Source organism: Poecilia formosa, unplaced genomic scaffold, assembly GCF_000485575.1.
Source record: "Poecilia formosa unplaced genomic scaffold, Poecilia_formosa-5.1.2 Scaffold300, whole genome shotgun sequence".
NCBI classification, from domain to species: domain Eukaryota; kingdom Metazoa; phylum Chordata; class Actinopteri; order Cyprinodontiformes; family Poeciliidae; genus Poecilia; species Poecilia formosa.
In genome coordinates, this window is record NW_006800239.1 from 257,239 (window position 1) to 282,137 (window position 24,899).

The following is a 24,899-nucleotide window of genomic DNA, read 5'->3' on the forward strand; positions in this document are numbered from 1 at the left end:
CTGTGAACGTTAACGGATGATTACAGAATCAACTTTTCATGAAGAAGACCAACACAGATGACACAATTAAAAATGTTTTTACCTGCAACTTTAGCGCTGGCAGAGCACTTGGCTTGTTCTCCCCTGTTGTTAGTCAGAGAGATAGTGTAGGTGGCCTCATCGGCCTTCTGGGCATCTTTGATCCTCAGAGAGAAAACGTTGTCTCTCTGAACCATCATGTACTTGCTGCTTTCAAAAATGGTCTCCTCATTCTTCAGCCACTTGGCCTTGCCTCCCTCAGTATTGGTCTCACAGTTAAACACAATCTCACTTCCCTCCTTCACCTCTGTGTCTTTAATTGGTGTAACGATCCTCAGTTTTTCTGCAGTAAGACAGGAACCAGTTAATACCAGCTAGAAGGTCATGAAAACCAGATGCTAAGAAGACAATGAAAATCTTACCTATGACACAGAGATCAGCAGAAGCTTTGACGCTGCCGATGTGAGCAACATAGCCACCCTCATCCTTCAGGTCACATTTTTTCACAATCAGAGCCCTTCTCTTTCCTTCACTGATGATTGTGTATTTGTCTCCAGCTTGGATCTCTTGTTCACCTCTGAACCACTTCACCTCATAGGTCTCTTTGGACACGGTGCAGGAGAACTCAGCCTGCTCACCCTCTACCACGTCCTGGTTCTGAGGGCGAGAGATGAACTCCGCTGCCAGTTCTTCAGAGCAGAAGAAGAAATTAAGACAGAAAGAACAGGATAAGGGTAAAGAGCTTAAAGCCACTAAATGTTAAATGATCTCATCTCCTTTTTTACCATTGAGTTTCAGGGTGGCAGATGTTCTGACAGTCGGGCTCAGTCTGCAGTTGTACTCTCCAGCATCTTCCATCCTCAGGTCCTGGATGATCAGGATCCTCCTGCGACCGTCCATGATCTGATCGTAGCGTCCGCCCTCTGGCAGTTCTTCATCTCCTCTGAACCAGGTAACCTCAGCATTGGCCTTGGAAACTTCACAGATCATCTTAACGCTGTCTGTCTCTGTTCCCTCCACATTGGACAGGTTCTTGGTGAATGTGGCTGCTTCCTCTGAGCAAACACAGAGCAACAGAGTTATGAATTCATGTTTTTACTTTGCCACTCTGGCTCTGTTTTAACACACACAGTAAACTAATAAATCTGGAGCTTTCAGTTTATGTCAAATTAAGACAACAAAGTTTACATAATATGAAGCCAGACCAGTTTTAAATGCCCCAGTGGTCCTTACCGATGACAGTGAGCATGCCAGACGTCTTGAAGGTTCTGGCATCACATTCGTACTCTGCCTCATCGTCAAACACTGACTTGTGGATGATCAGGATCCTCTGCACTCCTTTAGCAATGATTTCATACTTCTTTCCCTTCCTGATCTCGCTGCCGTCCTTAAACCAGCGAACCTTAAACCAAAACAAGGATGTGAACATCACTTCAAATGTGACAAAAATGCATTTTTTAAAAGAATAAACTCTTTTTAACAGGCCTTGAATAGATTGAGCATCTTACCTTGGCAGACTCGCGGGACACTTCACATTCAAACCTGGCTGATTCTTTCTCTCTGACTTCCACATCCTGTAGTGGTTTTGTAAACTCCACATAAGGAGCTATGGATACAAAGACAAACTTTCATTTATTCCAACATTTTACTTCTTCCTTTGCTAACAAATCTCATCCAACCATCTTTATTCCTTATTCTGAAGCCAAGAACAATTTGTGACTGAAAAGACTGAAATTAAAGCTCCTCCTTACGTGTAACCTCCAGGAAGCAGGAAGTTTTGAACTCTTTAGCATCACATGTGTACATTTTGGCATCATCTGGAGAGCAGTCATGGATGATAAGTGCTCTCTTGCGACCATCAGCGATGGTGTCATACTTCTTGGTCTTTCTGATCTCCTGACCCTCCCTGAACCAGCGCACCTCGGCATTCTCTCTTGACACTTCACACTCCAGGGTGGCGGTGGCCTCTTCCTCCACCGTCTGGTCTTCCAGAGGCTTTGTGAACTCTACTGGTGGCTCTAAACCCAAACCATTTGATCAGGTGATGTCTGAACATGTTTAGTGTGTTCACTGTCTCTTGTATGTTTGAGTGTTTTACCTCCAACAAAGAGCTGAGCTTGAGTCAGGAAGTCCTTGGCAGTCACTTTGACCTCCCCGGCCTCTGACAGCTTCACATCTCGGACAGTCAGAGTGTGAACTCTACCTGCCACCCGAGGTTTTACCTGCAGACCCAGAAAACTCTGATTTATTGATAGCTCACCTTGTTGCAGCTCACAGGATCAGTAGAGTTCACAATCCTGTTTAGTGCTTAGTAAATAAAAGATGCAGGTTCAACATGAACACTGTAATTCATTTTCCTTCAATTTTCATCTGATTGACTATGCTTCCCTTACAGATTTAAAATGAATGCAGCTCAATCCCACAGCAATAAATGAAGGAGGTTAAAAGAACTTAATGTTTCCAATACGTGCTAAGCAATACCAAGATTTCTTTCATTTATTACATTTCTTTGGTAAACACTTAAAATATATTTTTTGTCATATTCAACATTACTTTAGAACTTCTGACAAAAAGGCATCATATACTTTCACATTTCTTAATTAAATTTATATATTATTTTATGTTTTTGTTTTCAGTTGCTGTTTGTACTCTGGATAAAGGAAGTAATTTGGTTTTAGGTACCTAATGAATTCCTCCAGTGATGTCGTCTGTGTGCTGTGATTAAACTGAATCCCTGTGCAGATAAAGCTGTTGGGACCGTTGGAGGGCTGAAGATAAGAGTAGCTGCTCTCGTATCTTATTTTATTTTTAACTCAGCTGTAAAAGGTCAACTTTGTGGGACATTTAACTAAATACAGCTGAAGGGAATATGTAGTTTAAACAGGCTAGACAAATAAAATAAGTTATTTTTCTTATTATAATCAACAAAAAACAACTTTTATAAGACAATAAATTGTTCTTTTTGAAAGCTACTTGCCATAGTCCTCAAACAAAATTGGTAATTTTTAAAATAAAGTATGTATGGCTATGATACTGTTATTATTGTTTCTTAGATTTTTCATTTTAAAATGTACTTTTCTTCAGAAAAAAGGAAAAAAAGATGATACTAAAATATTCTGTGAAAATCTTACAGTAAACTAAATAAGATGATACACTGAAACCATGCTAATTTTAAAAAACTTTAGAAACTTTTCACTTTTGTTTTGTAAAATTAAAAACTAAACTTTTTAAAAATCTTTTCTAATGTTCTTGTAACACTTAGCTGAGTTTTTAACCTTTTAGTTCTTTGTGTAGAAATGTTTGTCTAATCTCTGGAACATATGTTTCAGTAAATTGTTTTAATAAATGGATGTTTTGAGAGAAGGGGTAGATGTTTTTCCTCCTTTTACTCCTTTTAATTTAATACCTTTGCTCATGTCAACATGTGACATATTTATTTTGACCTGTATGTAATAAAATGAATGAAATAAACTACTCTAGTTTACTCTAGTTCTATCCATAATGAGTAATAAGAGGCTGTAACTGACCCGGTCGCTGGCTTCCATCTTCTGTCCTCCAACGAACCACTCCACTTCAATGCCTTCATATGACAGCTCACACTCGAAGGTAGCCGTCTCTCCAGCTGTCACTGTCACATCCTTCAGTGGACGCATCAGCGTGATGGAGCGAGCTGAAGAGGAGAGAAGCAGGACAACAGGACAAAGTAGAAGCCAGTTAGAGAGCAGGACAGTTAGTTTCAGAGAGATAAACTCTGAGGCTGAAAATAACCCCAAGCTCTGATTGGCTGAGGACTGAAACCATGAGGCATGTCACAGACGACATGAATCTCCTCATATATTTTATTTAAACTTGCAGGAAGTGAATAACGGTAAAGGATCTTGATCACTAAAATTAATGAAGGAGCTGCTGTTATCAAGCAGCTGCAAAACATGGAAAAACAATGTCTGACCTTTGACCCTGAGCTGAGCGTTGGATTTGGCGTTGGCTGCAGAGAAGTCAACAGCTCCGGCCATGTCCATATGGACATTATAGAGGATCAGCATGTGTTTGGTTCCTTCCTCTTTAATCTCCACGTCCTGAAGGAAAAGAACAAACAGAGTCAGAGACTTTATCTGCAAAATCCCAGGGAAGGTCGTTCAGTTCCTGGAAGCCTTACCGCAGTCTGGTGCAGAGCCTCTCCCTTCAGTTTCCAGTTTCCGTGGACGTCCTCCTCGGAAATCTCAGTCTCAAACCTGGCTGTCTCTGTCTCAGTGACCTCCACGCTGTACAGGGGACGGACAACCTTGATATCGCGCTCTGTAGAGAGAGCAGCAAACCGTTAGAGAGAAGGCAATAGCATATTTTTAAACTTTTACACAGTAAACACTTTTTATTAATTTTTAAATCTATATGCCTCCGTAATTTTGTCCCAAGTTTTTTTTTTAAATGTGTTGTATTTATAACTATGATTAAATCCCAGAAGTCTTTACCTCTCAAGTTTTTTACTCAAACGCCTGGCTTCTACTTGACTTTCAATGCTTCTTCTGTTTTATTTTTAAGACCCCTGGTTTTAAAAAATAAAACTAATTTTGCTGACCCCTGCAGATGTGAACATCCCAAAGAGCTGCACCCATGGAGAGACTCTCATCCAACCATTTCTGTCTCTTAGAATCACAGTAAGGACATTTTCTCCTTTCAGCAACTTAAGCAGAAAGTTCTCCAATAGGCTAATTTAACTCAACTACTATGAGGTGGCAACCTAAAAATGACTGATTAAACATTTAGGATCATCTTTGAAAGATGCAGGGATTTTTTGAAATATTATCAATAAGCCTACACTTACTCCATTTGTATTTTTCTTAGCAAAATATCTAGTTTTCAGACACACTTTTATTAGAAATTCATTTAAAGTTGATAATTTATAGACTTTGAGTGCTACCTTCAATGTTGAGGTTTGCTGTGGTTTTGTCTGAGCCACAGTCGCAGGTATACTCTCCAATGTTGGCCTTCTCTGCCTTCCGGACCATCAGGATTCTCTTCTTTCCGTCCGTGGTGATGGCGATGTTCTTGGACGGAGTGATCTCCTTCCCGTCCTTAAACCATTTCACATCAGCAACAGCCTTGCTAAGTTCACAGACCAGCTTCACCTCATCCTTCTCCACAGCAGTGTAGTTCTGCAGCTTGGTGGTGAAGTACAAGTCACCCTCTGCACACACACAAAAAGTGAAACACTTATTTAAATTAGTCATTTCCATTGAATCAAAGATGGGAAAATGTATTTTTGTGACACTGACCGACGACAGTGAGCATGGCTGTCATGCTCTTGTCCATGCCCTCCACCTTGATCATAGAGGTGTCGTCAATCGTCACCTCCTTGAAGGCCAGAGTGTGGACTTTTCCGTGATCCGACATATGGACCACCTTACTGGGAAGCAGCCGGACGTCGTTTTTGTACCAAACCACCGAGATGTTTTCATGAGACAGTTCAACGCTGAACTCTGCAGTTTCTCTCTCTTTCACTGTTACGTCCTTAATGGGCTTGACAAACTCCAGGCGAATACCTGAAAAAAAATAGCAACTGTTTATTAGTGGGATGTTCATAATTTTATTTCTAAAACGCCAAAAGTTGAACGCTAAATAGATTTATTTAGCGGGTCATGATTTTTATCTTAAAAATAATATTTGTGTTTGTGTCACTTTGACTTCAGTGATATGTAGTCAAAACCACACAATCTATTCCCCAAAAATTATATTCAAATACCTTTATCCTAACTTTTTTATGGCAGTAATTGCTACAAAATAATTATTAAGGCTAATTAAGCTTCATTTAGTTAAATGGTCCAACATGTCACGATTACCCTGAATAACGAGTTTGCCGGTGGTCCTCTTGTCCTCTGCCTCAAACATGTACTTGGCCTCATCGTCAAACGCCGCCGATCGGATCACCAGAACGTACATATTGCCCTCCTGAATCATCTCGTACTTGTCGTCGCCTGTCAGCTCCTGGGAGCCTTTGAGCCAGCGGAAGCTCTTTGGAGGTCTCGACACCTCCAACTCGAACCGGGCCTCATCCTTCTCATACACCTGAACGTCGCTCAGGGGGGTCAGGAAGTTCAGAGGAAGTTCTGCGGGAAAACGCAGAGAATCAATGTTTGAGTAAAGGTTTTGTTTTTAGGTCATGGAAAATGGAACAAATAAGGTGGATCAGAAAAACATGTGAGTTTATTTTACCTTTGACCTTCAAGTTGGCGGAGCATTTGGCATTGGCAGCAGAGTAAGACACCTCTCCGGTCATGGACACCTTACAGTTGTACAGGATCAGGGTGTGTTTGCCTCCTTCCTCAATGATGTCCACATCCTGTCAAATGAAAAGGGTTTAACTGAGGTCAAGACGGGATCTGGGCGATTTTAAAACATCTGAGGAGATGAAACGGCAGTGATGCTCACTGAGGAAGGATTGAGCGCTTCTCCGTTCAGCTTCCACTGGCCGTGGACGTCGTCCTCAGAGATCTCAACCTCGAAACGAGCCGTCTCGCCATCAAACAGCTCCACACCGTAGATCGGCCGCACAACTTTAACGTCACGTGCTGATAGGGAGGAAAGTTACAGAGAAAACTAAATAAAACAGTAAGGAGAGGTTGCTAATTTAGTTTGTTCAGTTTTTTTTTCTAAATTTTTATTTTTTTATAGTGAGGTGCTTGTTGCATCTTTAATTTAGAAGTCAGTCTTTTCATACCATATTTATTAATGGTTTGTAAAAATAAAAGTAGTTATAAGAAATTTAACTTGTGATAATAAATATGTAACCATTACCTTATATTACACATTTACAAATGCAACACCTGTGTAATTACCAGCTAGTATTGCAAATCGTCTGGATAAGCCAAAAACCAGCGACAGTAAAAAAAAGAGTATAAAAAGTAGTGAGTGACAACACAGCAAAAACTTTGCTATAAACTAAACAAGAACTAGAAATATTGATGAAAATAGAAGAAAACTGTAAAAATAAAAAAACTTATCCTGAAATTAGATAAACTATCGTTTTCTCTATAATTAGAATTATTTGTTGTTGTTTTTTCTGGATACAGGTACTTAGGGTTAAACGTGTTAATATGAATCATTTCCAATTATTTTTTGCTGTGTTTTCACAGATTTTAGATCATGTGTCTAAAATACAACAGAAAAAATTAACTATAATGGTTTGTAAAGATATTCTTATTCAAATATCAGATCATGCTCTTTCTCTTTAATGAATCAGAGCAGAAAGCAGCTCCTCCTTTACCTTCAATCATTATGTTGGCTGATGTTTTGTCTGTTCCACAGTCACATACGTATTTTCCTTGATCGTTTTGCGCCACTTTCTTCAGGACCAGAGACCTGCGGGTGCCTTCTGACTTCATGACCACCAGCTTGGAGTTAACGACTTCCTTCTCATTGTGATACCAGACCACAGGAACGTCTTTGCTGAGCTCGCAGTCTAGTGACACCTCGTCTTTCTCGGTGGCGGTGTAATCCCGCAGCTTCACCAGGAAGATGGCGTCTCCCTCTGACGAGCATATTGAACAGTTTGTTAACACCTTTTTATCGTGTTAGTTAACGGAACACTTATTTGATAATATTTTAAAGATTTTGGATTTTGTCATTATTATAAATTTTGTTTCCTGTGAGAAAATTTCATATTTAGACATCAATCACTCAAAACAGACTTGTGTATCTCATATCTGATAAACAGTAACATAAAAGGCAGTGAGAGAAAACCCGGTAAAGGAGAGCATGCTGTTACCTATGACTGTCAGTTTGGCTGAGGAGTAAATTCCCTTGGCTTCTGCCTTTATCTGGCAGGTATCATCTAGACTCAAACTCCTCATTTCTAGAGTGTGTCTCCTTCCTTCCACGTGCATGAGCACCGTTCGACTCACGTGGAGTTTGACTTCGTTTCGGTACCAAACCACCGGCACGTTCTCGTGAGTCAACTCGATATCAAAGCGCACCGAGTTACCTTCTTTGATCGTTTGGTCCTTAAGTTGCTGCATAAATTTGAGCCTCATGCCTGGAATACAGCAGGTCAGTGCACACAGACAGGAGCGTTTGATGCCATCCAACACTTTGAAGCCACAAACATGGAATGAGCACACAGAGGAGACACGAAGCATGGCCGTTCTTACCTTCCACAGTCAGCTGAGCCGTTGACCTTTGGTCCAATACTTCTATCGAATACTGAGACTCATCATCAAACTCACAGCTGTTTACAATCAGCATGTGTTTCTTCCCATCATCAATTATTTCATATTTGGGGCTGGGGGTGATGATTTCCACCCCCTTAAACCACATGACCTTTGGTATATCCTTAGTGATGGTGCATTCAAACTTAGCCTGTTTCTTTTCGGGCACAGACACATCCTTCAGCGTTTCAACAAAGCCCATTTCGATCTCTGGGAGATGCGAATAATTTAGCCATTATTGACAAAAGCAAAACACAGACGGTTTTCCAGCAGTGCCTCCATTCCACAAGACAAATAGATGCAGGGACTTGAAACAAACATAGACAAACCGAGTCAGTGTGTCTGAGACGGGTTTGTACCTTTAACGGTGAGCATGGCACTGGTGACAGCGTTCAGAGCCTGGTACGACACTTCTCCAGCCTGATCCAGCTGCACGTTCTTCAGTGTAAGGAAGCGCTTTCCGGCCTCTGCTTTAATGTCACATGTCTGAGAAAATAAAGTAGGTACATCAAAAATCCTGGAGAGCTTTTTATTGAAAGCAACAACATAACCTTTTTCAAATAACGTACCGGAGACCTGGTCAACACCTGGCCTCTGAGTTTCCATTCACCAGGAACATCATGCTCAGATATTTCAGTATCGAAGTGAGCTTCCTCCTTCTCAACCACCTCAACACTGGCAAGAGGCTTCAGGACCTCAGCTTCACGCTCTGAAGATGTAGAAGTATTTAAATGTTCAACAAAACCGTTCATTCACAACTTTCAAACTGTTCGAATGTTGATTCCATGAACAAACCTCCCAGGGTGAGCTTGGCTGTGTATCTTCGATTTTCAACCTCGATGGTGTAATCTGACACGTCGTCAGGTTGGCAGTTGTTGATGGTGAGCTTCATGTCCTTTCCATCTTTGTCGATCTCAACTTTGTCAGAAGGAGCGAGTTCGTTCTCGCCTTTGTACCATTTCCAGTTGGGAGTGTCTTTGAACAGCTCGCATTTGAATGTGGCCTTGGACTTTGGTTTCACATGCTGGTCCCTCAGAGGCTTCACCAGCCAGTCTTTGATGGTTTCTGCAAAGGGAAGGGTCACCTTATAGGAAGATAGGTCATACCTAAAAACGCCCACATTTAAAAAGACATTTTAAACATGTATTACAGAGACTTGAACATATTGGGTTTCAGATAACCATGTTGGATAAGTTGTTTTTGTGTTGTGTGTCCAGTTTTTAAAATCATCTGGAATAATTACTGCCATTCCTTGGTATGCTGACGACGTCCAGGTTTGTTGTGTGAAACCTGAAAAAACACTAATTATTCACAGAAATTAAAGTTCTGCTTGGAAAGTTTAGTAACCTGTTTGACCTGTAATTTCAAATACTGAATTCAGGAAACACAGAGGAAATGTTTTTCTCTAAAACTACAAAGAATGGTTAAAATACAATGTTTTATATTTTAGTGCTTCTGGGATTAGTTTAGATCAAGATTTCTCTTTCATTCACAGACAAGCTGCTTTTCCTTCTTTTTATACCAAACGGTTCTTGCATTTCACCTACATTCAATTTGTATGGAGAGAAACAACGATCTGGTAATGTATGCAGCAACCTTTCTAGTAAAACTTTGAGTACCAAGAACTGGAGGTTTGTGATTGGTTGATTAGATTTTTTACTTTTTCTGGTTTCAGTCTCTTTACAATCTTATTATAAAGACAGAAATCTCTTGGATTTTGCATGCTTGTTTGTATGTAGGTTTTTTTTGTCCAATACTTTAACCACCAGCCTTCTACAGTAAATGATATATTTCTCCTACAACTGTCATGTTAGTGTATGGAAGATTACCTGCAAACACAAATCGTCTGATTAGTTCGGTAACAACATTGTCTGCAGTTGATGTGTTCGTGTCTGAAGATTCCTTCATGCTGCTGATTGCTCACCAATCACTTTGACGGTGGTTGAGGTTTTGACGTCTGCCTGACCATCTACTTCACAGGTGTAGAGGCCTGCATCCTCATCAGTGACGTTCTGGATGGTCACAGCGTGCTGCATACCGATCACATTAATGGCCACTTTTCCAGCCTTTTTCTTCAGAAGCTCTCCGTTCCGCTTCCACACCACGTCTCTTTCTTTGTTCAGTTCACAGATCAGGTACATTGGTTGACCTTTCATGCATGAGGTCTCAGGTTCCAACTCCTTCAGCCATTTTACAGGGAGCTCTGTGGAGAGAGGAAAGTGTTTCCAATGCAATGAGGGCAAGTTCTTCAAGCTACCCGAGTTTGAACAGGTTTTAGCTTACCTTCAACTATGAGCTTAGCAGTGCAGGTAATCTCCTTTCCAGCATTCTTGGCCACACAGGTGTATTCTCCAGTGTCGGACAGCTGGACATCAATGATGTGCAGCTTCCGATCTTTGCCATCAGAGGTGAACTTATGCTTGGGACTCTCACGCAGGTTACTGTCATCCTTCATCCAGGAGGTGACGGCCGTAGAGGGTGTGACCTCACACTCAAACACGGCCGAGGAGCCGATGGACTCGGCCTCCTGCAGCACAATATCTTGAATCTTCTTCACAAACTTCAAAGCCACAGGTTTGAGCTTGAAGCCTGCAAACGGTTCCTCTGGTGGTGTTGGACCTTTTCCACCGGGTTTCATGCCCCGACCCCTTCCACCATCACCAGGAGAGGGAGTTTGTCTTGCTGCAGAATCAGAAATAAAACCTACTCAGTTAGTTTCAGGTGTTGGAGTGGATGAAGAACGAAGCAAAACATTTCACACAAAGTCATGTTTCAGACATAAAATGTGTTGTAGGTTTTAAGTTCTGCTGTTAGAAGAGCACAAAAAGTTTTGTTAAGACTTAAGATGAAGCAGAATTAATTAGTTTCAGTATACGAAAGAGAACAAGACAAAACATTTGACACAAAGTCATTTTTCAGACATAAAATAAGTTGTAGGTTTAAAGTCCTACTGTTAGAAGAACACAGAAAAGTTCTTGTTAAGACTTAAGATGAAGCAGGATCAGTTATGACAACCAGAATTTAGAGAAGAGTCCAAACACAGAATGAATGACAGAACCAGGTCAACCAAAGCACAAAGATAGCAAAAATATTAAAGGAAGTTCACCTAACAGCTGATTTCCATGCATTGTCTTCCTTAAATGAAAGGTGAAGCCACTAGATGAAGGAAATCTTAAAATGTCCACCTGAATATGCACTCATTTACTTACCTTTAGCTACAGAGTACTTTGGATTCATTGCAGTTTTTTTCATTTTAAATTATTTTACCTGTCAACACCAGCAGTCGCTCATCATCAATCATCATCTGTCAATACCCTAACAAGTATGTGCTGCAGATTTTTCCCTGTCTGACTGATTTGCATATGAAGAAAAGCTAGTTTAATTTCCAGCCATTTTTCTTATCATCAGAAAGCGATAATGATTAGACACAATGACTGAGACAAAACACCAAACTGGTTAACGATAGCAGAGGGAACAAAGACAATTTGCTCCAGACATCAGCTCATGCTGTTTTTTGCACCAGTGGGGTTTTTATCAGTAAAATCCTCACCCCCAAATCCTCTGCCTCTGCCTTTCGGAGGCTCGTCACTTGGTTTCCCATCTGAACAAGAAACAATAAGACAAGTTTTAAGACCATTTCTTTGATCTCCTATTGGAGAGTACAGTTCCAGCAGACGCCAAAGAAAAAACATGAAAACATTTCCAAGAGCAAACATGGGAATATGAGACATCACATATGAACAGACACTTGAAAGACCTGGAAGATGAAATGGAAACATACTGAGATGATGAGATGATTGAAAGGACATTTGCTTAGACAACAAAGACAAGTGAAATCCACAGCAGCGAAGACAAACAGACAAATATCTGTTCTGCAATTGGGAAGACTGGATATGATGAATGAAAAGATGGAAACAATACAGCAGATGGGATGATGGATCAACACAACTGACATACACACAGATGAATTCATCAGCATGAGATGAAGAAAATGGATAAAGTGATCAAAGAAGATGTGATGAGGATTAGATGAGAGATCTGGGATGGGATGAAGGGGCTCCAGAATCAGCTGGAAGAGTTCGCTCGTCTCACCTCGTCTGGCACCAGGCATACCCGGAGTCTCAACGGCCCCATCCACCTCTTCACCTTGCCAGTCCTCTGAGGGAACAAGATCCCAGCCCCAGGATTCCTCCTCAACCTCGCCTTCGTCAGGCTCATTTTCAAAGACCTCCTCCTCAGGCTGAGTTGTCACCCTCTTCATTTGCACAGCTCCAGGAGAAATCTCTTTTGAAAGGGGGATCCGACCTTTATCAGGCTTTTCTGATTCTGAGACCTTGTCTTCTGATGGCTTCTTGGGAACTTTTTTGAGTGTTATGGCTTCAACTGAGTCTTTGGGGGAAACAGCTTTAGGGATCTCTTTGACTTTTTCAGAACTTGGCTTTCTCTCAGCTGGAACTTTCTCCACGTCTTTCTGCTTCTCCACTTTAGACGGTGGAGTCTTTTTTAGCTCAGCCTTCTTCGGCTCCTCAACAGGCTTTGTGGGCTTTTTGTCTTCTGCTTTCTCTGTACTGACCGTGGGAGAAGGAGTCTTTTTGAGTTCAACATCTTTCTTTAACACATCGGATGGTTTTGCTGGGACCTTCTCTGCTTCAGTAGGTGAGATCTTCTCTTTAAGACCTGTAGGACTTGGTTTCTTGGCTGGAACAGACGGTTCCTCCTTCTTCACAGGTTTCTGTTTCTCTGTATCTTTCATGTCTTTGGTTGTCTTGTCTAGAACCTTTGTGTCTACGGGCTTCTTTATCTCTTCATCAGGGACTTTTTCTGGCTGAGTGACTTTGGTGAAAGGCTTCAAAACAACCTGCTCTTCCTTTTCCTCTGGTTTGGGAATCACTTTAGGTTTAACTTTAGGTTTATCTGCTGCTGTAGTTTCTTCATCCTTAGGTACTTGATCAACCTTTTTCTTTTGTGGTGGTTCTGGTTGGGATTTGATAATATCTGGACTTGTGTCAGAACTTGTCAAAGAAACATCTTTGTCTTCTTTGTCTTTGAGAGCTGATGTAGGTTTATCTTTGAGCAACATCTCACCCAATTTAAAAGGAGAGCGCTCAGTATCTGTCTTTGCCCGACCTTCATCTCTAGTGTTTGCTTGTTCTGATGCTTCTTGTTTTGTGGGTTTTTCAAAAGGTTTCAATGTCACAACTTCTGGTTCTTCATCTTTCTTTGGTAATTTCTTGATTTTCTTCTTCGATACATCTGGCTCCGTGTCTCCTTCCTTTGGTGCCTTTGTGGTTCTGGTCCACTTAGATTTCTCGTCTTCCTCTGGCTGTTCAGGTTTTTCTGTTTGACCAGCTTTAGATGGCTCCTCGGCAGGAACGGACACTCTTTCAGGTCTTCCATGTGGGATTATCTCTCGATCTTCTCTCTCTTGAGGTTTCTGGACTCTCGGTTCTGTGTCACGCTGTTTTGTCGTTTCAGTTTTATCCTTTGAAATTTCCTTTTCAAGTTCTTTAGGCTTACTTGGAGCCTGTTTCAGTTTGATCTGCTCTTGCTCTTGTTCTAACTTTCCAGGCTTTTCAAATGGTTTTAGTTTCACAGATTCTTGTTGCTCCTCTGTCTTCGGTAGTTTCTTTATTTTCTTCTTATCTACACTGGGAACCTCGGGTTCCTCTTCTTTCTTGGGTTTTGTGGTTCTTGTCCAACCTTCTTTCTCTGTTGTTTGGACAATTTTAATTGTTTCAGTCTCCTCAATTTGACTCAGTTGAATTGTTTCCTGTTCTGCTATAAAGACTCGTTCAGTTCTTCCAAGGGTTATGATCTCCCGCTCTTCTCTATCATGAAGTCCTCGCACTGATAGTTCTGGATCATGGTGTCTTATCATTTCTGCTTTATGAGTTATAACCTGTTTCTCGGGCTCTGGAGATTTTACCGGAACCTTCTTCAACTGAATGGTCTCCATTTCTGGCTCTTTCTCTTTGGGTTTTATGGTCATTTTACTCTTTAGTTTAGGAACCTCTGTAGTTTTCTCCTCCTCAATGGGAATTTTACCCTTTTGCTTAAGAGTTGGCACTGTGGTTGAGGGAGTAAAAACATCTTTTATGACACTCACATTTAAACACAGAAACATCCTTTGGATGAAACATTTGTTTTTTACAACACAAACATCACACATCACAACAACACTGAAAAGATTATTTTTAAAGGTTTATGAGTAAAACCTTTAAAATAACAAGTTAAGTGGTTTTACTGTTAAGATAAATCCACTTTTTTATACCTTTAGTTGGTCCAGGAGCTGAAACTGGTTCCTTGTCTGCAAAAATTTAAACAAGACCAATTATAAGCAAACACTGCACAAACAAAAGCCACATTTAAAGCCAAAGACAGAGGAAGACAAAAACAATCTCAGATTTGGTCCACTGAACATCCTTTTTTGCTGTAATATAAATGCACTGTTTATTACATAAATTGGTCTCATAAAACAGATATTTAAGATGTGAAAGACTAAAAAAGTTGTGCTGACAACATCAAACAGTAAAGACATTAAAGTAAACAAATCAAACATTGACATTTTCAGAATCAAAGGAGGAAAAAGTCAAACACAGATAAATGAAGATGAAGAAAAGAAATTTTACCTTCAGGTGGAGAAATTCTTTCAGAAACGGTGGTAGGTTCAGCCTTTACACCGGGCTCAGAAGGTTTCTTCTCCACTGGTGCAACTGGAGCTACAAGAACGCCAACTCAATTAAATCACTGACAATGATCCACTCAATAAACAACAACTGAATAAAACAGACAATCTTAAAGATGTCACTGCTGCTATGACCAACAGATTTGACTTAGGATGAAGAGAAACAGAGATAAGAATGACAAACAGAAGAAACTACCTTCTGGAGAAACTACTTTTTCTGCTGGTTGTTCTCTTGATACTGGAGGCAGTTTCTTTTCTTCTGGAGGAGACACTTGAGAGCACAAGATACCACAAAAAAACGTAAAGACCAACATAACAATAGATGTAAAGGTGACAACACATTACAAAAGCTGACATATCAAGAGTTAAGAAAACAGTTCAGAGACCCAAGACTGAATAAACTACCTGCAGGAGGAGCAACTTTGGGTGACGGAGCTGCTGGTTCAGATACAGATGGTTTCTTCTCCTCTGGAGGAAATAATAAATAAGATGCAAGATCACGACCAGGACAATAGCAAGGCTACAAGGACACTGACAAAAGCAGTGAAAAGTTGCATAAGATAAGACAACAAATACAACGAAAACAAAGAAAAACAGGAGTCTTGTTTATCCTCCACCCAAGAAACGAACCAGACACAGAAAAAAGCAGACAACATAAAATATTAAGAGAGAAAAAAAGTACCTGCAGGAGGAGAAACTTTTTGAGGAGGAACAGAGGGCTTTGGCTCTGGTGATGGTTTCTTCCCCTCTGGGGGGAGATCATTTGGGATTACATCCAGATCATAAGAAAAATACCATTAAGATTGTAAAGAAAATACTGGAACCACCAAAAACATGAAAAAATACTCGACAAGTTAAGAGACAGTGTCAACACCAACTTATATAAAGACAAACATGGATGACCTTTAAGGTCAGCAAAGAAGATGAACACATAAACCAATCAGACTACCTGCAGGAGTAACCTTCTGAGGAGGAGGAGGAGCAGGTGGTGAAGGCTTTGGTTCTGGTGCTGCTTTCTTCTCTGAAGGAGATAATTTGGGAATACACCCAAGTCATGGTCAAGAACAAACTAAGCTTGAAAAGCACATAGTGGCACAACTTAAAAGACAACCTGCAGACATGTTAAGAAATGATATCAACATAAATGGACATAAAAACAAACATGGCTGACTCGTGATGTCAGCAAGAAGAAACACATGAACAAATTAAACTACCTGCAGAAGGAGTAACTTTAGGTGGAGCAGGAGGTGAGGGCTTTGGTTCTGGTGCAGAAGGTTTCTTCTCCACTGAAGGAGATAATTTGGGAGTAGACCCATTATGATCAAGAAAACATTAAGCCTGGAAAGCCTGTACTGGCACAACTTAACAATCCAAAGACATGTTAAGAGATGGTATCAACATAAATGGACATAAAGACAAACATGGCTGACTCATGATGTCAACAAGAAGAAAGACACCAACAAATCAGACTACCTGCAGGAGGAGTAACTTTAGGAGGAGGAGGAGGTGAGGGCTTTGGTTCTGGTGCAGAAGGTTTCTTCTCCTCTGAAGGAGATAGTTTGGGGATACACCCGAGTCATCATTAAGAAAACGTTTGGAAAGCACAAACTGGCACAACTTAAACTCGACAATTAGAGCACGTGTTAGGAGATGGTATCTGGTATCAACATAAATTGACATGAAGACAAACATGGCTGACTCATGAATGCCAGCAAGAAAAATGAACACATGAAGAAATTAGACTACCTGTAGAAGGAGTAACTTTAGGAGGAGAAGAAGGAGAAGGAGGAGGAGGAGGTGAGGGCTTTGGTTCTGGTGCAGAAGGTTTCTTCTCCTCTGGAGGAAATAATTTGGGAATAAACCAACCCATTATGATCTAGAAAACACTAATCTTGGACATCATGTACTGGCACAACTTAAAACATGATAATCCATGGACATTAATTAAGAGACGACAGGGACATGAAAACAAACATGGCTGACTCATGAATGCCAGCAAGAAACACGTGAACCAACCAACCTATGGGAGGAGTAACTTTAGGAGGAGGAGGAGGTGAAGGCTTTGGTTCTGGTGCAGAAGGTTTCCTCTCCTCTGAAGGAGATAATTTGGTAATGTCATGATCATCACGATCAAGAAAACATTAAGCTTGGCCATCATCAAACAGGTTAAGTGATGGCATCAACACAATTGGACATACAGACAAACATGGCTGACTCATGGATGCCATCAAGAAAAACATAAATGAAGCACTACCTGCAGGAGCAGTAACTTCAGGGGGAGGAGGAGGATGTGTCGACTTTGGTTCTGGCTCAGAAGGTTTCTTCTCCTCTGAAGGAGATAATTTGGGAATATGCCCAAGTCATGATCAAGAAAACATTAAGCTTATACAAGCACATACAAGACAAACATGGCTGACTCATAAATGCCAGCAAGAACCAATTGAACTACCTGCAGGAGGTATAACCTTTGGAGGATATGAAGGCTTTGGTGCTGGTGCAGAAGGTTTCTTCACTTCAGGAGGCGACACTTTGAAATAAAAGATACCAAGATCACAACTAAGGCATCATTATGTTCACAAAGGACTAAGACAAGGAGCTGGTGCAGATATTAGAAAGTCCAATCTGCACCAGCAAGAATGTGTAAAATAAAAAAGAAAAACTAAAGATTTAAACAAAAAAGAGTTTTTCCCAAGACATACATTCTCAACAATACAAAAACAGGACACACAAAAAACAGGACACACAAACTAATCTAATCTTTTCAAGGTTAGATTAGTGTAACAGGTTCCCTGCCAACATTATGCTGGACTAGGCTAAATATAACAAATATATTTCAAGAGTTTGATCTTAAGCGATCAAATTTACAAGAATACCTTTCTCAAGAGGTTGCAGAGTCTTCTGTGTAAGGTTTTCCTCTTTCATATCTTCTCTTCTTTGAGTTTTTCTTTCAGTGGTTGTAGCTTCTTCTGAATAATCAGTCTCAAAAAAGATTTCTTTTGATTTTGGATGTGATGGCTTTGTAGATGACAGACTTTGATGCTCAGGGACTTGAAATGTCTTCACCGGTCTAGCTTGAGATTTCTCAGGTTGGATCACAGTTTCTGTTGGTACTTTCTCTGTAGGTACTTTCTCAATTTCGGAAAGAGATTCATCATACTTCTTTGTAATTTCTTCTTTGGTTTCTAGATGCTTTGCTAAAATAAAAGTGTCTTTTCTATGCTCTGTAGCTGAATAAAAGCTAGGCTTCTGTTCTTTTTTGTCTTGAGTTTTCTTGAAAGAGTCTTTCATAAATGAAACGTCATCTTTAGCTAGAGAAACGTCTATGTCTGTTGGAGTAACTGCAGGTTGGGTTCTGGGCTCTTTTGATGAAAGCTCAGTTTCAGTTAGAGGTGGAGAAACTGAGATCACAGATTCAATTTTCATTTCCCTTGAAACTTTAACGTCTTCCAGTTTTTCATACTCATATTCTTCAGTGTACCTCAAATATTTAGACTTTGTCACTTCATGATCTTCTCTGGACCTTGTAGGAACTTCTGTTTCCTCCATTTGTTCTTCCCTCCCATATAAAGTTCTGTCATCTCTTACAACTGACTCCTCGTGTTTGAATCTTCTTTCAGATCTTTGAACTTCTTGCTTGAGTTCAACAGTTATTGGAGTGAAACTTTCTACAGGAACAAACCTCTTAATGTCTTCAACCACAACAGTTTGTTGTTTTAGGTCATTCTCCAGACGAACTGATATTTTTGGAGACGTCACCCAAGATTGAAGAAATGCACCATGAAGCGGTGGCCAAGAAGAACCAAACATATAAAAAAAGATCAGGACAGAAACACATAGATATTAGTATATTAATGTCTGATTATGCATTTACACTTAAGTCTAACAGGTAACATTTTTGGTCAACGTCTTTGGTTACTGTTCACACCTTATGCCTGGGTGTGGTTAGTTTTTGATAACTTCCATGAGCTTTACAGACATAACAGCTAAAAGATGCAGCACAAATTTAACAAACCTCTGACAAGAAACCTTAAGATATAACACATTAGAAGATCAAGATGTGCAAAGATTAGTTGATAAGATCTTTGAAACCTTCAAGTAGACATATCTACCTTGTTGCTGAGGTTTTTCAACCTTCTCTTGTTGCTGTGGGGCTTTGTAATCTGGAGGGGTCTTCACTATTTCAACCTGTGGAGCTTCTGTTTTACTCCTTAGGTCTGCTGGTGGCTCCTTAACCTTCATTTCCTCTATTACTTTCTTTGGTGTTTCAGGAACCTTTTTGGGAACCGTCAAAATCTTCTCTGGTTCCTGTAAAACTTTCTTTTCTTTTGGTTTTTCTGGAACCATGTTTTGTGTTTCTGGAACCCTTTTGGGAAGCTCTTGACCCCATCTTATCTCTTCTTCTGACTTTTCTGGGACAGTGGATGGTGCTTCAGAAACCACCTTTGGCGATTCAGTAATCATTGTTGTTTTTTCTGGAACCTTTTTGGGAACTTCCTGACCCATCTTTATTTCCCCTTTTGACTTTTCTGGAACCTTGGATGGTGCTTCAGAAACCACCTTTGGTGATTCAGTAATCATCTTTGTTTTTTCTGGAATCTTAGTCTGTGTTTCTGGAACCTTTTTGGGAACCTCTTGACCCCTCTTTATTTCCCCCTTTGACTTTTCTGGAACCTTGGATGGTGCTTCAGAAACCACCTTTGGTGATTCAGTAATCATCTTTGTTTTTTCTGGAATCTTTTTCTGTGTTTCTGGAACCAATTTTGTTGCATCAGGGAACCTCTCAATTTCTCTTGGCATTTTGGCTTCATCAACCGTTTTAGGAAACTTAATGACCTTCTCCACTTCTTCAAAAGCCTTTTTAGCTTTTTCTCCAAACTTTGGTTCTTCTTGTGTTTGAGGGGTAAACTCGAGTACCTCTGGCTCACTCTTGGCAACCAATGGGGCTGGTTTTCCAGTAACTTCAAGCTCCTTCCTTTCTGAGGCAACTTAGAAGAACAGTAATTACAAGAGAAATGTTTTAAAGAGTTTAAGTCACACTCTTACGAGTGCTAAGCATTTTGAAAGATTATGTGTTCCAGAGAAACTACCATAAAAGAGAGTAAAAGAGAAAACTAGCAGATCATTTAACAAGCAGTTTGTTATATGACCTCTGCAGTACCTTTAACTGGAGCAGCTTCAGTCCAGACTGGAAGGATTTTAGATTCAGGTGTTTGGACGACTGCTTTCTCTGGTCTGGTTACATCTTTTACTTAAAGAACATTTCTCTTGGTTAGTACAAACGTAACAATCAAGGCTGTCAAAGATTACACTCTAAGCGAGTGAATTCAAAGACCTAAACACAAGAGGAGATAACAGCAGAAGAAAAGGTCGGAGATGAATACCTTCAGCTGGTCGGGGTTCTGGTGCTGATGGTGTAACCACAGCTGCTGATGGCTGGACTAAAGGTTCTTCTGCCTTTGGTAGCACTGGTGCTTTAAAGAACATTTAAAAAACAGCTTTAAAGACTGTAGTACACTCTGCTGAGTGCATTAAGCAGAGACACCAACAGGACAGCCAGTTTCACAAAACAAGATTCCCATCTCAACACATTTATAAGAAATTCAAACTGGACAAAACATTGTGGTTCCAGTACCTCTTGGCAAGATCTCCTCAGTCTTTGGAGGAGCAATCCTCTCAGTGACTGGATGGACTTTGGCCTCTGCTGGTTTGGTTACAGCTGGGACTTTAGAGAACATTAAAAATATTCCCATCTTTACACAGAGTTAATTATAAAAGTTTTGTTTAAACCAAGAAGAGAGTATCTCAAAGAGAGGAAGAAGTTTTGTTTTGTTGAAATCTGAAAACCCGTGTGAGGACAACACTAGAGAAGATGTTAAAGATCTAATCAAGAGGTTAGCAGCAAATAATATCCAACACAAAATCATGTTAAGAGCAATATGAAAATAAAACAAGACATGGGTTACGTGGTTTTTCTGCTTGAACATTCACTCCTTTACCTCTCGGTTCAGGAACTGCAGGAGTTTTCTTGGCAGGTTTTACTTCTGGTGCTTCGGTCACTTTAGGTTCAGGTACTTCTGGCTTCTGAAGCTGTCGTTTTGGTTCTGGAGGAACCTTTTCTGGTTCTTTTGGCTTGGGTTCAGGCTTTGGTTCGGTGAATACTTCAGATTTAACAAAGAAACACTTAAGTCACAAAAAATACCCTTAATTCAAGAATTTAAAGAGTGAAGGAAGTAAAAGACAATTGATCAAGCACATGAAATACAGACAAACAAACAGTTGACTGATGGACAATATCAAGAACACAATGCTCTTCAAGCACTGGAAGAACAATGAATAAATGTATTCAAGGAGCCAAGAAGAAAAACATCTAAAAGTATGGCTCGTTTAATTAAATAAATTAAATATATCAGTAATTCCAAAAGTGCTGGAAGTCATTTACTTAAGAAATTCCCTATGTTTAATCATCTTGTCTATAATTATTGTGTTTAAAATGTGGTGTGTTTCTGGTAGGTTTGTAGAATTAAAGAGTATTCTGAGCCATTTTTATCCCAACAATGAAGAATTAGAGCCAATAAAGACTCACCCAGACATGATACAAGAAGCTTTATAAGAAATCACAGTCATAAACATTACCTTGTGGAACTGTCAGTTCTTCTCGCTGAGGAGTTGTGAAAGTATCAGGCCATGGCTTCTTTACCTCAGGTTCTTTAAAACATTATTATGAAGTTCAGTTTTCTGACCACAACAAACACCAACAGGAAGATCTTTTCATGTACACACAAACAACTAAAGAAGTCTCATAAACCAACATGAGAACACAGAACAGAAATGAGATACAACAATGATGAATAAAGAGTTTGGTATTTACAGATACCTGTGACGGCAGGTGGGTGTGGAGCTTCGCGCTCAGAGGGTTTCTCTTCTGGCTTCCTGTAAACCTCATGAACTTTAAAAGATCAAGAAAGTTTGGATTAAAAGCCAGACAGTTAGGCTGTGCAGTCTGCTTTCTGCTGTCTACAGAGCAGAAAGCTTCAGTTTGGGTTAATAAGAGCGTAAGAGGAGAAGCGTGTCAAGAAGAACAAAACATTGATAAGAGGAGACAAAAACAGACTGAAGATCTACCACAAACACCACAGACCAGATGTTAAAGCTACAGTTAAGATCTACAGAAGAAGGAAAGCCTCTGCAAGCAGCAGCTGGGTTTAATAAGGTGAACATTGGGGTTAGCGGCTTTTGATCTGTTTTTTTGGTTCAGCCAGAGCTCATTGCAGAATAGCTTTAAAGCTGATATACCTGAAGTGATTTCCTCTCTGACTTCAGTCCGGCCAATATACTCTTCCACAGCTTTTTTCTCTTCTGGCAGAGGAGAAAAGGGAACTTAGACAGAAAACAAGACCTGACTATAGCACTGCTTTAATAACAAGGTGGCATTAATGATCAAGAAATCAACAGAGTAACAGAATGGCACGACACATGAAGGCCAAAACCAGTTGAAAACAGACAAACAGTCAAAAGACAGCTGATGTATAAATGAAGGAGTGAACAACGCTGATACCTGAGACGGAGGAGTACAGAACCGAAACCGTTTCTTCTTCAACCGTCAGACTCTTAAACTCTACAGGAAACCATTAAATGATAATCAGCTGTTACAGATCACAGGTTTGTTCACTGAGACGTTTCTGTGCAGATGAGGACCATGGCAAAGATTTTCTGTACTAATTTAATTTTTTTGCATTTCTGGGATTTATGATTCAAATTTTAGTTTTGAATAGTTTTGAATAATCCCTATAATTGTATAAAAAAATCACAACCGAATTTATTTTTAATGTTTAACCTCAAATTACTACGTTTATGAATCCAAATTTATCTGATAACAGTTAATACTTGATAATTTATTTTTACCGATTTGTACTTCATTATCTTTTTACTGACTGGGCTTTGTATTAATGATACCGAATTGAACTGAAATCATTTGTGTTGCAAATATCGAGGTTAATCTGCAGATTTTTTAACTCAGCCATGATTCTCCTCTGCACAACAGATCGTTCTCAGTTAAATTCGAGATGTATGTATTTATTTATTTATTTATTTATTTGCGAGTTAAATTTATTCCACGGCACTTCAGACATGAGGATGAAGTGAAATAGTTAATAATCTGGGAGTTTATCAGGATCACACTGTTATTTGGGAGGAAAGTTAAAGGATGGAGATGATGGAGATGATGGAGATGACAATGATATTGATGGTTAAATGTAATGATGAAATGTTTTGATGGAACTGATGAAGGTTCATAGATTCAAACAACAGTAGCGCTCATTTAAAGCTCCGTTATTGTTGTACCTTTGACTTCAGATCGTTCCTCGTGGTGATAAAATTCAGAGGATTCTTTTGACAGAGAAAAAAAAAGGGTGAACGAAGGAGGTGAAACAGACGCTAAGTGAAAAATGTTCCTATTTGTCCCAGACTCACCTTGGGAAATGATCATGGAACCCATGTCTGGGAGCTGAACTGACGAATCTGGGATGTCTGAAGGTGCATTAATGAAAGTGTGATTAAATTTAAAGTTAACTTAGATTTTATTTTTTTAATGTGGGAGAACGCATTTTTTCATACCACTATATAACCAGAATGGTGTGGTTGTGCATTATTAGCTTTACCAAGATATAAGATGTGAAAATAAACCTGAGTTTATTTTGAAACTACTCACCCTGAGGAACCTTTCCTAAACCAACGTCTGTGAAAAAACAGGTAGACGGATGTAATTAGATCTGTGAATGGGTGTAAACGTCTCTGACTGCTGCTGTCGGCTAAAACAGACCTTTGCCTGAGAGGTAAAGCTCGGCGGTGCTTCGAGCTTCTCCCATTGGCTCCAGGCGAGCGATCACGGAGTAAACGCCTGGCGGGTGGAGACATTATTGTTCTATTTTATTTAAGGCTCAACAACTGATTCAAACAATTTTGGTTTAATGGTGCATAGAGATTGCGTACTTTCTACAGTGTTTTGTAACAGGGTTAAATAAGAACTCTTGGCTCTGATTGAGTAGGTACGAACAGAAGAAACTTCTGTATTTCTGTTTGTCAGAAACGTCCCTCCAGAGGAAAAAGAAGGTAAATCTTTTTGACAAACCTTCATCCTCTGCTGTCACGTTGCGGATCGTCATAAAGTGCCGTCGGCCTTCTGTCCTGAAGTTATATTTGGGGCTTTCTTTGAGCTCCCACGAGTCTTTGTACCACGAAACGGTTGCGTTGTCAAAGGACAACTCACACTCGAAGGTGGCGGAGTGACGTTCGCTGACTTCGATGTTTCGGATGCGTTTAGTAAACTGAATTTGGTCGGCTAAAATCAGACAATTAAAGATGACATTTAATTTTAAAGAGTTGTGTTTTGTCTGAAGTTATCAAAGTGTCACATTTGATCTTTTCTTCTTCTCTGAAGGAAAATATACTACGAACAAGACAACACAGAAAGAAAAACTGCAGGACATCCAGCAGATTTAAAGAGGTTAGTCTAGTTGTATTTGACTCACCTGGTTTGTAATCACCTCCTGATGTGGAAATAAAGTATCGGCGCATGAGGATACACTACAAACACATAGAATGGGCTCCAGCAAGGAGAGGACATGGAAAACGCTCTTACCTGTTACGGTGAGTTTGGCGTTGGAGATGTGAGGACCACACACCACACGGAAGTTGCCCTCATCTTTGACCTGGCAGTTCTTAATCTTCAGGTAGTGGCGGTTGCCCACACTGCTGATCTCGTATTTATCACTGTTCTCCAGTTTCTGCGTTCCCTTGTACCAGGTCAGAGAGATCTCTGGGTAGTTGATCTGGATCTCGCACTCAAACGTTGCCGTTTGGTTCTCTGTGGTTGTCTGGTCAGAGATGTCTTCCATCACAGACACAGGCTAAGGACAAAACATCAATTATGATAATTTTTATTTATTATTGGTTTTCATCTACATGGAACCTTGGTCATGTAGTGGAGTGAAACAGCC

At 40.0% G+C, this 24,899-nt stretch overlaps 1 protein-coding gene across 25 annotated transcripts in view; it reads right to left on the bottom strand.

The window, feature by feature from the left end:
• The window catches only part of LOC103152099 (titin), a 155,193-nt gene that overhangs the window by 81,634 nt on the left and 48,660 nt on the right, over positions 1-24,899 (bottom strand). For 7 of the 25 annotated variants that reach the window (XM_016660865.1, XM_016660862.1, XM_016660856.1 and 4 more), the window contains 54 exons: positions 24,542-24,809; positions 24,432-24,449; positions 24,032-24,241; positions 23,723-23,800; positions 23,612-23,638; positions 23,374-23,430; positions 23,245-23,289; positions 22,460-22,519; positions 22,198-22,260; positions 21,779-21,850; positions 21,538-21,609; positions 20,901-21,062; positions 20,537-20,626; positions 20,286-20,375; positions 20,063-20,152; positions 19,014-19,889; positions 17,778-18,638; positions 17,354-17,431; positions 17,159-17,233; positions 16,925-16,996; positions 16,651-16,740; positions 16,378-16,449; positions 16,119-16,190; positions 15,854-15,925; positions 15,587-15,652; positions 15,310-15,372; positions 15,101-15,175; positions 14,849-14,938; positions 14,491-14,526; positions 12,312-14,285; positions 11,770-11,820; positions 10,503-10,901; positions 10,144-10,422; positions 9,015-9,284; positions 8,789-8,928; positions 8,579-8,705; positions 8,163-8,429; positions 7,781-8,047; positions 7,280-7,543; positions 6,445-6,584; positions 6,229-6,355; positions 5,856-6,122; positions 5,292-5,558; positions 4,937-5,203; positions 4,175-4,314; positions 3,968-4,094; positions 3,546-3,688; positions 2,117-2,240; positions 1,770-2,036; positions 1,527-1,624; positions 1,252-1,420; positions 804-1,073; positions 441-707; positions 83-361 (listed from right to left, as the gene is read on the bottom strand). In XM_016660865.1, the coding sequence (XP_016516351.1) occupies positions 83-361; positions 441-707; positions 804-1,073; positions 1,252-1,420; positions 1,527-1,624; positions 1,770-2,036; positions 2,117-2,240; positions 3,546-3,688; positions 3,968-4,094; positions 4,175-4,314; positions 4,937-5,203; positions 5,292-5,558; positions 5,856-6,122; positions 6,229-6,355; positions 6,445-6,584; positions 7,280-7,543; positions 7,781-8,047; positions 8,163-8,429; positions 8,579-8,705; positions 8,789-8,928; positions 9,015-9,284; positions 10,144-10,422; positions 10,503-10,901; positions 11,770-11,820; positions 12,312-14,285; positions 14,491-14,526; positions 14,849-14,938; positions 15,101-15,175; positions 15,310-15,372; positions 15,587-15,652; positions 15,854-15,925; positions 16,119-16,190; positions 16,378-16,449; positions 16,651-16,740; positions 16,925-16,996; positions 17,159-17,233; positions 17,354-17,431; positions 17,778-18,638; positions 19,014-19,889; positions 20,063-20,152; positions 20,286-20,375; positions 20,537-20,626; positions 20,901-21,062; positions 21,538-21,609; positions 21,779-21,850; positions 22,198-22,260; positions 22,460-22,519; positions 23,245-23,289; positions 23,374-23,430; positions 23,612-23,638; positions 23,723-23,800; positions 24,032-24,241; positions 24,432-24,449; positions 24,542-24,809 (10,990 nt within the window). The remainder of the gene's footprint in view (positions 1-82; positions 362-440; positions 708-803; positions 1,074-1,251; positions 1,421-1,526; positions 1,625-1,769; positions 2,037-2,116; positions 2,241-3,545; positions 3,689-3,967; positions 4,095-4,174; positions 4,315-4,936; positions 5,204-5,291; positions 5,559-5,855; positions 6,123-6,228; positions 6,356-6,444; positions 6,585-7,279; positions 7,544-7,780; positions 8,048-8,162; positions 8,430-8,578; positions 8,706-8,788; positions 8,929-9,014; positions 9,285-10,143; positions 10,423-10,502; positions 10,902-11,769; positions 11,821-12,311; positions 14,286-14,490; positions 14,527-14,848; positions 14,939-15,100; positions 15,176-15,309; positions 15,373-15,586; positions 15,653-15,853; positions 15,926-16,118; positions 16,191-16,377; positions 16,450-16,650; positions 16,741-16,924; positions 16,997-17,158; positions 17,234-17,353; positions 17,432-17,777; positions 18,639-19,013; positions 19,890-20,062; positions 20,153-20,285; positions 20,376-20,536; positions 20,627-20,900; positions 21,063-21,537; positions 21,610-21,778; positions 21,851-22,197; positions 22,261-22,459; positions 22,520-23,244; positions 23,290-23,373; positions 23,431-23,611; positions 23,639-23,722; positions 23,801-24,031; positions 24,242-24,431; positions 24,450-24,541; positions 24,810-24,899) is intronic. The other 18 variants (XM_016660857.1, XM_016660866.1, XM_016660858.1 and 15 more) reach the window with 18 other exon arrangements.